At 40.8% G+C, this 12,806-nt stretch overlaps 1 protein-coding gene across 2 annotated transcripts in view; it reads right to left on the bottom strand.

Moving 5' to 3' along the window:
- Positions 1-7,246: 7,246 nt before the first annotated feature.
- Positions 7,247-12,806, bottom strand: part of mxi1 (max interactor 1, dimerization protein) — a 32,315-nt gene continuing 26,755 nt past the window's right edge. For both annotated transcript variants that reach the window (XM_085410365.1, XM_085410366.1), the window contains exons 5-6: positions 11,121-11,319; positions 7,247-10,223 (exon numbers count right to left, since the gene is read on the bottom strand). In XM_085410365.1, the coding sequence (XP_085266491.1) occupies positions 10,060-10,223; positions 11,121-11,319 (363 nt within the window). In that variant the 3' untranslated portion in view covers positions 7,247-10,059. The remainder of the gene's footprint in view (positions 10,224-11,120; positions 11,320-12,806) is intronic.

The following is a 12,806-nucleotide window of genomic DNA, read 5'->3' on the forward strand; positions in this document are numbered from 1 at the left end:
AAAACAGATTTATATTTCAACAGTTCTTAACATGAACACACTTTTGCTTTGTTCCACAGGAAACTGAACAAATCAGTTTTGGACTTCTACTTTGTGATGCAGCGAGTGATTGGTGCATATTTACATTTCTGCATTGCCTTCTGTTTTTTACAGCACAGCAGGTTTGAAAGTGCTGACAGGAAAATTCCCCGAAACGTCCTTTCCATCCACTTTTTTTCCTCTAAACTGCTCTATGAAAACGAAGACAGCAACCAGAAATAAAACACCGTCTCGCACATCTGAAAGCATGCGAGGCATCTTCTGCTTCCTGTGCTGAAATTCAAGCGAAGGCCATTCTCAATTAAAATTTCAGCAGACACAAAGAGCCATAGAAGCATTCACATACAAGTCTGGCTGGTAATAAAAGAGACTTTATGGCAGAAAGTGATGCATGATCATTTCTTCTGTGTTATTAAATCGATGACTGATCTGATTATGTCCACCAGCCACGATCCCACTTTAACGAGGTTTTCACTGGTGAGACGGAAGCAGCTGTCACTTCTCGTTTTGATTTCTGTTGGCAAGGCCCGATGGTTTCTGAAGTACCTGCTGAATTGCTAAAAAAAAGAAGAAGAAGAAGCTTCAGTGTAGTGTTTCTCATGTTTGGCTGTTAGTGAGACAGAATCAGGTTAGAGGTAACAAAGCCCTTCTGGGGTTTGCAATAAAAGAGAATTCCCATTTGCAGTTTCTTCACTGAAGGTGCAAATAAACCTTAAATGGAAGTAAATTTCCTTCAAGAAGAAACTGCCTTACAGACAGTTCACATCTTCTCAGACATTTCCATCTGTTAAGCATAAAGTTTATTTATCTTTAAGTCTCTGAGTTATTTAGTTGCTCCACCCCTGCTCTGAAACTTTTTTTTTCACATTTATTACCTCTACTCCATGAGGCTATGTGACCCGTTTGGTTTGTCTGGTTGTTAGCAAACAAAAAAGTTCATAAGTTATGGGTTTTCATCGTTTTCTTTACCAGAGCTAGCAATTAGCCTAGCTTCCAAGCAGACGAGTGATTCTTTTTTAAGAGCTGATCCAGATCTGTGTTGACATGTGGCATTTTAAAAAATTGCAGGAGATAAACGGTGCTGAAAATTTAGCTTGGTTCACAGGATTCACAGCCTTTCTTGACTCCTGTTCAGCCACGGTTCAGAAATCTATCCACTCTCCCTCTCAGTGTGTCAAAGCTTCTTTTCATCCCACAGATTCATCTACCTGATCAACAAACTCTTAGCGAGATTCTCCGTGACACCTTTTGAAGATTTCATTTGTCTGGCTGACTCACAGGTCACAACGCACAAATTTTCCATTCAGGCTTTTCACAGTACTTTGGCTGAGGACCGAAAAGACTGGACTACGTGAGCTGAGGGAAGGACCTACGTGCCTGCTGGGTCTCCTAATCCTGATGGCATGAATAAACCCACAGCAGAGACACAGAGAGAGCGAGAGAGAAAGGGGCTTGTCGTGATTGGGTGCCCTGAAGCCTGGTCGGGGCATGACGTCGACCTGCCTCGAAACCAGTCCTTCTCCCTGCAACTACAATTTCCCTCGCTGTCTGTCAAACGGATGTCACAGACACTCTGCTGCACACACACACACATCTGTCACCTTATTATAGCGCACCTCAGGTCTTGACTGCATGCCTCAGAGATATGATGCATAATTTGTTTTGCTATCAGCCCCCTGCTGCCTCATCCATCAGCTGTGAAAGACATTTGTGGGGAATTGCGTTCCTCCTCTGATAAGGCTGCTGTGATGTCAGAAGCCCAAGCGCTGTGGGGATGATGACTCATGCTCATCACCGGAGGAACCCCTCTGCAACCCCACCCCCAACATATCTCCACACACTCAGCCCCGATGGCCTTCTTGCTTTTACCTCCTCATAATCCCCCATGGACTCCCACTGGTGCTCTCTCAGTGCAGTAATTGGTGGCCTGGGTTTGCTTCTCAGCAATGGAAGAGGGGGTGGGGGGGTGAAGAACAACTACAATATGGAGATGAGGTCCAGAGTATGAGTCATGAGGGGAGTGAAAGTAGAGCAGAGCCCCTCCTTTGATATTCCTCACTACAACCCTTCTCTCTTATGTCTTGCCACAAAATTTAAGGACCTCTGGTGTTATGGGAGTAAGATGTGACCTTGACTGAAGTGCAAGCTACTTGGAAATAAAATCACGGCTTCCAAAAGTCACACTTTTATTTATTTTTTTAATTCACAAGCGTATGGTTCACACGTTAGACAAACTGGCGTTAATGGCTGAAAATAAGATTCCAGCATCTGTCTCTGGGATATTTGCTTCATTTCGACAGACTCTTTAAACTCAGTTTCAGCTCCAGAACGACAGAAAACTGTCGGCACCAGCGGCTCTTTTACGTGGTGACTCAGGTATAATCAGTCTCTGGCCAATCATCCAGCGCTACTACGTCAGATGATGAAATCCGTTAAATCTGATGCACCATCTAGATTCAAGTGCAGCACATAATGACTAAGTCGTGATATCCTTCATCACTGCTGAACCCTCATCTTAGTGGAAAGTCAGCTTTTTGATATTCGTTCAATGGCGGGCTGAGAACTACTGAGTTCTAATTCTTGATTCACAAGTTTTTTTGTCTTTTTAAGTAAAGTTTAGGTTTTTGATTGTCAGCTTAGAGGACTGAACTGTTTTTAAAGTGTTTTTTACAAGCAGCCACTAAACATAAAAAATATGACTGTTAATAGGACCGTGTTATCGTTCGCAAAGGTATCACTTTGCTTTTGATAAACAAAAATTATTGTGAAAATTGTGTAGGATGAAATTGTTTCAGTTTTATTATGAAGTAGACTGCTTTTCTGGTTTTCTGAGGAAGAAGTTCAATTCAGAAATGCTCTAATCTGTGATTTTTACTGCAGATCAGACCGGAAAACACAACACACTGCCCTATCATACACAGTAAAAGAACATCTTTGTAGCCCTCGGCTCACGTAGTGGCTCAAAGTGTTTATTTGTGAAATATCTAATACTTGAGTGCAGCCCAGTGGTTCAAAAGAGGAAAATCGACGTGTTGATTCAGTACTATAGGCTCACTGCAGGCTCTCTCTGGGTCCTGTTTTTAGTTTAGATTCAAAAGAAAGTTAAACTCTAAAGCCTGAAATGCTGAATTTGTAAGAAGTATGAACGTTGCCTTTAGATACACAAGGACTAAATGACATTACAAACATCACTGTTATAGGTAGGTCAAGGTCAAAGTCAAATGTATTTATATAGCACATTTCCAGACAGACCATGCTGCACAAAGTGCTTAACAATAAGAAAATAAATGCCATTGAAACAGAAACAATGTATATTAAAAAAAGTACAACAATAAAAGTAAAAGGACAATAAGAGCACAAGAGACAATAGTTAAGTAAAGATGACCTTTAACCTTAGTGGATGGTGTTTAAGAAGCTGGGAAAGTTAAGAACATTTATACCAGAAGACTTGCAAAAGCCTCACTAATATTCTAATAACGACAGCTAATGACTTAGTAGCTAAAGGTTATTAAAAATTTGCTATTTTATTAACCTAAAAGCAAGGGTAAATGCACGGCGGTGCAAAAAAAGAACCAAGGTTTCTTTCATTGAAGTCACAGGCAGGAAATCAAACAGAGAGCAGCAGAGGCAGATTCAGGCCATACCAGGGTCCAGAGAAATAACAAAAGCCAGAAAGTAGCGTAACAGGATATAAAATAGTTCTTTCTTTGATACACTTATTTGTTAAAAGAAGGGACAATGCACATTTATTAACACACATATTAAATCCACTCTGCAACCACAGGTTACAGTGCTGCAATTTCACCCCTTCCATGTTTTTGCTTATTTTCAAGCCTCTTGTGCCACCAGGTGGTTGGTGCTATGCTAGACTTCACTGAATTCAAAATCGCTGTTTTTTCCATGCTTCTATTTGACCATAATATAATAAACAACATCTGGGTCTTCTTTCTTCTGATTGGCTGCCCCTCACAAACACAGAGTTTAAACAGCATCATAAATATCCAAGATTAGAAAATAGTGCCTAAAGAGTCTGTATAGCCCAAGATTATGTCTCACTGTGATCTCTAGGCTGACTTCATTTATCACTGTAACCTCTGTAATGCGTACATGAGATAAATGCTTAGATTTAGAGAATTGTGGGGGGGTTTTTTGTTTGTTTTTTTACCTGATTTGCCCATAGTGTCTGTCGGGCATTATCATCCTATTTTTCTTTAATATGTTGTAAACATTTAAAGCAAAACACCCTGAATGAAAGCTGAAAGTCTTCACTTCAGTCACATCTTGACTGTGTGGTTTCAAATCCACTGTGTACGCACGTCTAATTATTTAAAAAAGAAAAGAAGTTTAAATGTAAAAAAGTCTTAGTTAGTAGATAATACTGTTCATTGGATGTTGGATGTTTTTAGTGTACGTGCTGATATGTAATGTCATATAAATATGTAGCACTGGCGTTGTCTCACAAAATTATATATTCAATCGGTGCGTGTAATGAAAGGATCAGAAAGATGAACTTGAAATTTTATTTATTTTTGAGCTTTTATCCTCTAGGTGGCAGCATTTTGCACAGTATGAAACTGATAAGAGCTCCCTATTAGATACCACACTGACAACAAAATGGCTTTATCATAATGTTCCAGATTAGTTCAAAAGGAGGACAGAAAGGACGTTCTGTCTTTCAAAAGATGGGCAGAAACACGAGTCTTCTCTTTTTTTGCAATTTCATTCTTGTGACACACGCTGTGCCCGATAACTGTGAGATTTACTGCGATGCAAGACCAGCTGAAAGGCATTATATTCATTATATTTTCAACATGCATTCACAAAAGCCATTTAAAAAAATGAGAGTAAACCTGCAAGCGAAGAGTTTGTATTTTACTACTTTGTCAAATACATATAAAGACAAGCTTGTCCTTTCATCATCAACAGTTTCCAGGTTGTTGTTTGACTTTAAAATATCTTTTATAGTTTATAACAGTCATCGCTGCCGATGGGAGTAAACGCTGATGTGGAGTTCTAATCAAAACCCAGATTATCTGTAGCTACAGAGACTTTCTCATGAGAACATCTTCTTATCACACTTACACAGTGCTTTTGTACATCTTGGGAAGTCGTGCTTCGGAATAGTTTCTTACAGGCTCTAATCTCCTAAGAATAATAATACATGCAGCAGATGTTAGTGCAGTGTGTTACAGATGGGGGGCATAATCTATTTCTCCCTGCCAGAGTCCTGTGAAACCATGGACATCGTGTCACAGATTTATAACACATGTACGCTGCTGGCTCTACAGTTTAGAAAAACACGGCCCCTAAAAGAGATGCTGAGCAGCATCACTGAACTGGATCACTTTCTGACAGTTATTGTTAAAAATCACTTTGCATGATGAGAGTTCATATTAATATTGTCGCACATTTCAAGACATCCAGTTTGACGTGGTTTATAAAAGGCTTTATGAAGGATGTATATAAACAGAAGCAGTCAAGTTACAAATTAGACTATTTATCAAGGAAAATAATCAACCTGAAGGTCGGAAATTTCAGGTGGGGGGGGGTGGGGGGGGGGAGGCCTTTGATTTTGATTTGGATGATTATGAGACAACATAATCTAGTTCGGCTTAACAGAAGTACTCAGGGTTCAGCTGGTCTCAAAGCAGATGAATGAGCTGTGTCAGTTTCGGCTTGTGACTCATTAAACTGTAGACTAATCTTCTTGCAACCTTTTCCCAAAGGATTCCTGTTTGCCTGTCAGCTATAAACAGTTCGAGCCGAGTTATCATTGCTTCTTATGATGTTTGATTAATATTTAAATTAATGGAAGAGAGATAAAAATTAGAGAAATCTAAAAGAAATGCTTTTTAGTAGAAGACCTTTTCGTTTTTATGAGCTGCTACAATTATCTTCTGACTCCTGTGATTCATCGAGCCACCCAATAAAGGGCTTCAGACATTTATGTTCTTAGTCACATCTAAGAGACACTCTTTCATTATGAAAATGACACATCACTTGTGGAAAAAAAATTGCTGCTTTGTCGAGATTTGTGCACATGTGGTAAATGGGAATCATGTGATTAACAGGTGACTTGTATTTAACTTGGCGTAAGCCATTTGCTTTACAATACATTCAGCAGTGACACACTTCACAGTATTAAAAGCTCGGTTCAGTCCTTCAGGTTTGAAAATCTTGGTGTTTTTATTTTAAGTATTGCATCATCAACTTACACAGCTAGAATCGTCATCAGAGTGCATGTTTTACAAAGGATGGCCACAGGTTCAGAACAACAGGAGGGCTCCCTACTGCACTTGGGACTGCTTGTTTGGTTGGGCTAACTTGACTTCGTGGACCCGTTTGCTCAAATCAACCCCCTGAGAGAGACTGACACCAGAGTGGAGTGGGGTTTTACAAAGGACACTGCAACTTCCACTTCACGGGGCTGGTGCACTTCTGGCCAAGCTGTCCCCTAACCACCACTGAAACCTTAAACACAGGTAAAAATACAACTTTGTGATGAGGATATGCTAATGAATTTTGCAGCATGGCCAGAAATGTTTTGTCAGACCTCTCAATCAGCTGATCCAGGACTATTCTGCACTGGACTGAACATCTTTTGTTTTTGCATCGTACGCTGAAGAGCTTGTCTTTTTTTAAAAATGACAAACAGCCTTCAGAAGTGTGATATTTACTGAGTATCAAAGTGGCAAACAGCCCACTGACATCTGTGCAGACTAGTCATGGACTAGGTGCCTTTCTAAAGCTCAGCTTTAGTAAGAACACAGAGATCACACACATACATACACCCATGCACACACACATAGTAGACTCACATGAGTGAGGACAGACCTGGCCTCAGTAAAACCAGTTCTTTTAGTGTTGTTTTTGTTTTTAACCCGTCCTGGAATCATCTCGCATCTCAGCATTTTACAACGTGGGACAAAATGACACACATTTTGTGATAAACACTCAGTTTGTCCCATCATAGTAAAACACAACATTGTGTACTGTGTGAGCAGGTTAAAACACTGCAAAGAACTGATCGAGGTCTGAACAAGAAGAGAAATTCATTTGTCGCAGAACACTGAGACCTTTGTCGTGTCAGCAGTGCAGTTTCATAAAACCAACATAAGAAGAAAGCAGAAACAAAGATCAGATAAAGGTAATAACTTAAAACGGGGCAGAATAAATGTAAACTGTCCTCCACAGAGAGAGAGAAAGAGATAAAGAGAGAGGACACTGAGGTGTTCTGAGGTGGTTTTGGCTTTTTTTTTTTTTTTTTTTAAATATCTGAGCACCAAAAGTGGTGACTTTCTGATTTAGTGCCAAGTCCAACAACCTCAACAGAGCTCCGCAAAGAGCGTACATGTCGAACTCTACACTGTAACGATGTCCATCAGAGAAACCGAAGGTTTTGTTCTTTTGTGTTTTTATTTCTTTAAATGCTCAGTCGGAGGAGTTGTAAATGTAAGACACATTTTGTCAACTAAAACAAGTCTAATAGAGACTACAATCCTCCTAATAGAGGAAAGCGGAGTTTTAGACCCCTTTTATTTCATAGCAGCCGGCTCAATATTTGCCAGTAAAGTCTTGGCTATGGGTGAGTCTTGTGCAGAATTAGCTCCCCTCAGTACAGACCCAGAAACAAAGTCGAGAGCATTTCACCTTGCGACAGCAGAATGGGTATAAAGGTTCAGCCTGTGCTCCTGTTTCAGGTCTGTGATGCTCCTCACAGGCCTGGTGTGTGGCTGGGGAGTCAGCCCCGAACAAGGCTGGTGACTCTAAACAGGCGAGGCTCAGCACTAGGAGCAGCTTACGGGCCAATTACATTTCAAGTGTCCATTGAATAAAACAGCAAAAAAATGAAAACAAAAAAATGGCTACATTTTCTTAACCACTCTCCCACCCACCCGGCAAAAAATAGAAAGAAAAAAAAAAACAAACCTTAACAATAATCCATAAAATATACATTTTTTTAAAATAAGGAGTGAGGAATAAACATCAAAGAGAAGAGTAAAATAAGACAGAAACAAAATAAGTTAACCTTCTCCCCATTGTGTGTTCTTTGAGGGATTGCAGAATAAATATTCATCATATTCTTAGTTTTTTTTCTCTCACACACAAAATAATGGTTGGCAGCGCAACACGACAGTGGTAAAGAAAAACAAAGCGAACTGCAGCCGAAGTGCAATTCTTAATGCCGGTGGAGTAGGGATGGAGTACATTGACATCATACAACCCGTTTTCTTTTTCCAACACTTCAAACTTTCCCTCCACAGATCACCTGACCACCATTGGAATGCCATATAATATATTTTTTTTCTTTTTACTTAAACCGCCATTCACAAACAAGAGAATAAAAACTGTCTAATTGATTAAAAAAACAAACAAAAAAACAAACAAACAAAAAACAAAAACAAAAAGAAAACAGTGAGAAACAAAGTCTGCATTTTCCAACAAATGCCATTTTAGATCACTGTTTACAACTGGATGGAAAGTCGTTCTACTGTTTCTATCGAGGATATCGTTCCTTTTACCTCCTCGGGGCGGGGAGCGGGGACAGAGAGGGTAGCGTTTGAACGTTTCCATCAGCAAATTTTATCGGAGGATAAAAATTGTTCTAAACTTTCAATTTAAAAATGCACAATAAACACAGGTCAAACAGCAACAGAGGCAATAGTTCTATCTGTAAGCACTACTTTTTTTGAACTCATTTTTAAAGTTTTATTTATTAAGCTATCTGTATGTACAAAAAAAAAAAAAAAAAAAAAAAATGTGGACGGTCACATGAGTCTTGAGGGAGAAAAAAAACAAACAAAAAACGGGAAGGAGTTCAAACTGACGAAACAAAAAACTGCACGAGTTATTGCTTGTTACTGCTGGAGAGAAGTTGGACATCTGTTCCAAAGCTTGTAGTTTGGATTTTTTTCCCTTGTTGCTGTTGTTTTTGTGTGTGTGTGTTTCTTCCTTCTTGGTTTGTGCCATTTCTATGGACAGCTCTAAAGTAGATAAGTGCAGGATAGCTTGTAGTAGCTGCTTGTCGAGGGGAAAGAAACCAAAACACACGCACGCACGCACACACACACACACACACACACACACACACACAAAGTTACAATTTCCACTCTTTGAAAATGCACTGAGCACCCACATCCGACAGGAATGTTTTCTTATTTTTTTCCCTCCGTTTTTGTGGCTTGTTTTCCTCCGTGTGTGGTCGGAAACAATCACGACAGATGCGCTTTGTTCGCTTTAAAAGCTTAGTGGTGGATCTGATCTGCTTCCCCCATTGGTTGGTTGGTGGGTTTATTTCACAATAGCACCAATTCAAGGGTCAGAGCTTCTGTGGTGTAGAGCACAGGTAATATGAAAAGAAAAGAAAAACCTCGATAAGACGAGGAAGAAATTCAGGGCTGCGGGGACGAGCTGTGTAGATATGGCAAAGTTCAGCCTCAATCCAGTCCAGATTTAGCCAGGCCCAACGCCAGAATAATAAGATATAGGCAAACACCCACATTAGACAGAACCAAACAGACAATTATATTAATTAAAGAGCATTTTAGTCATATTTGGGGCTGTGTAATTTGAAATGCATTTGGGGATTTTAAAGGTGTGTGGAAATAGCAGATAAAAATCAACAGTTAATTTTATGTTGTGGCTTCAAACTTCAAGATGATGTCTACGTCTCTGCTCCTCCTTTTAAAATAAGATTTGAACCAATTGGCAGTCTGTGTTTGGGTCCCTGGTGTCAGTGTTGGTCGGAGCGGTTCAAAGTTCAGAGGCGAGAAAGAGCTCTCACTGGAACGCCTCCGAAAGTGGGTTGAGCAGCGTGGAGGGGAAGCGTGGGGCAAAAAAAAGAGAAAAAAAAAAAAAAAGGCTGGGAGCAAAGGGGGGACACTATTAGCTGGGTGCGTGCCAGTCATCGGAGATGAGACTGGATGTGTGTGTTTCATAGGCATGGCTGGATGGATATAACAGATGGGAGGGCAGGCGAGTTTGGCAGGAATGTGATGGTCACGTCGGTGGGGCGGGGCTCTAGGAGGAGAAGGCAAGTTTGACGCTGCAGGAGGAGTAGCCCTCATCACTGGCCATGCTCTGGAGGCTGCTGTGGTCGTCCAGGTCGCTGGTGCTGGCTGTGCTCACACTGTCCAGCTCTCCATGGGAGAACTCCGTGCTTTCCACGTCCACCTCAATCTCCTCTGTAGGATGGAAAAATGATGAAAGGGGAGAAGAACAGATCAATTTAACATATTTCCACTTTCATTGAGGATTATTAAGAAAACTATTCTCTGCTGATACTTTATTTCTGGATATTTTAAGAAACTTCCTACGTTTTATATTGTTTGCCATGTTGTTTTCTCCTTTGGATAAAAGCGGTGCCAGAAATTTGTTTGTTTTGGAGTTTTTTAAAGATACAATATCTTAGAGAAAAGCCTTACTTATACAGCAACATGCTGTACTGTATGATGACACAGTATCTTACACAGTATCTGGCTTGTGCCACAGCACTTTATGAAAACAAAAATACAGAATATGAAAAGAAAGGAGATTGTAGTCAGTTTCATTTTCAGTGGTTAAAATTGTCACCTCACAACCAGGGTGACACACTAATGATGGCTTTAATGCTTCTCTGTTAGGTTAGAGTCATTTTAACATAAAATACAAAGGAAAACATGTCCCTCATACTTGACATCGTTACAAACAAACAGACACCATGTTGGTTTTGCTTCAGTTCAGGAAACATTTTGCATTTTAAATCTGATGTCCTTCATCAGCACCTCGACATGCAGTCTCAGAGGAGCTCTGACCAACCCAACCTCAGTGCTATAAAATTAGACCGACAGCAGCTGGAGGCTCTAGCTGTTTTCACACATGCACTGCAGTCATGACAGAGGTGCATGTGAGAGCACAAATGTCCAGTGTACTCATACTAGAAATGAGCTGTTTTTTAACCTGCTGGCCCCCTATTGTAAAGTCCTTGTGATGGCAGATAGCGGAGCGCAGCTAATACCCTTGTGAATTTATCCATGTGTGAAAACATGTTTTGATAGCCGTGTAGATGCTTAATTAAAAATCATGCATGCCACCTTACATACCTTGATCAGAGTCAGAGCGGTCGGAGCAGAGGGTGGAGCCCACACTGTCCATGCGTATCCTCTCTCCCTCCCCTGGGCTGTTCTGGGCTGCAGCACCACTGCCTCCACTCAGCAACTCCAGCTGACGCTGAAGGTGCCTCTGCTCGCGCTCCAGAGACTCCAGCTGGTACTGGCTCTTCCTGTCCGCCTCTTCAAGTTTCTGGTGAGGTGAAAGAGAAGAGGAGAGGAGTCTTCACCAAAAGATATTATAGACATTGTGTTGTGCTAAATAATCATATTCATGACTTGTAGGGATCATTAGTTATAAAAAACTTTACTGTCTATGACAGGGAGGAAGAAAGACATTCAGCTGCTTTGCAAAAGAAACTCGATCCTTGTTAATACTTTCTGAAGTCTTACTAGCTTGTAAATGAATTCATTGCTTTTCAAGGCTTGCCAATATCCTGGAGAACGCACAGGAGGGTTAAGTGTGTAAGCAAGAGGAAAGCCTCATAAAAATAATGCTGAGAAAAGAGGTTAGACAAATGAATAGCCAGCAAAGAAACAGGCCTTTTTCATACATTCATGTGAGAACACAAATGTCTGAATCAATGGGCTCAGACTAAACGGACTTTTCTCCGCCAGCTCCCCACAAACTCTGGTGTCAGATTGAGCCCATGTGAGAACAGAAAAGGTAATTGTCCAGAGAATTCACAGCCATCGAGCCTCCATAAAAGGGTGTGAACAAACACATGGACAATGCCCCAGAAGCTCTTTAGTATTCAGCAAATTAAACAAGTTTGTCCCCTCGGATTTTCCTGCTGTCAGCGACGACACCCCTAAATGATTTTCCTCACCTGTCTTGTTTACACCGTGTCGGCTTGTTTACGCCTTGCACCATTATGATACAAATGAAGGCCGTGGCAGGGCCCGATACAGCCACATTGTGATGTAACCTTGCAGCCTTATGTCATGGGTGCCAACATTAATGAGCGTGACTCCCAGCGACAGACCAAAACAATAGGCCATCAATAAGCGATGAAGAGACTCAAGTTGACAGCAGCAGCAGAAGTGCGAGCGGCAGAGCTGGCGGAGGCCCACCTCAACAACAATATCGCCTTTGTACATGTCCTGTCTGTTACGTGAGTGCATGCTATGCCTCGCTTTCCCCTTACAGACTGCTCACTCTCAGGCAGTCACATGCCTGCTTTTAAAGTGGATAACAAAGTGTGAAGTGTTACACTGCCTGCACAATTACTGTGGATTCATTTTATCATAAAGGTAAACACGAGTTTGGTCTTTCCAAGCAAAATATTTTTTCATGTGTGACGAATGACATGACACACCATGTCCTACAGTTTTTCTCAGTCGCTTTGGTGCATTTCTCACAACAGAATTAAACATTGCACAACAGTTAGTTCAACCACCACAACATGTAGTCGTTTTGGCACAACCCTGTGGCGGTTTCACGTTCACTGCGTCCAAAGGCAAATGCCTTTGGACATGAAGCAGTTGAGTGAGTACAAATATCTAAAGAATGGTCACGTTTGACTTCCTATTCATCACTATCTCCTTTCTTTTATCATGAATGTCACAATTATTCATACTTGTACCGGCTGAATAGTCATTGTCCTCACAACTAATAGTCTTCATTTCATTGCTTGTGTCAGTGCACTCAAAATTGTTGAACATCTTGTCAAACACTTT

The sequence above is a fragment of the Rhamphochromis longiceps genome, linkage group LG6, assembly GCF_057381845.1.
Source record: "Rhamphochromis longiceps isolate RC_006_pf linkage group LG6, R_longiceps_female_GT1.1, whole genome shotgun sequence".
Lineage (NCBI taxonomy): Eukaryota > Metazoa > Chordata > Actinopteri > Cichliformes > Cichlidae > Rhamphochromis > Rhamphochromis longiceps.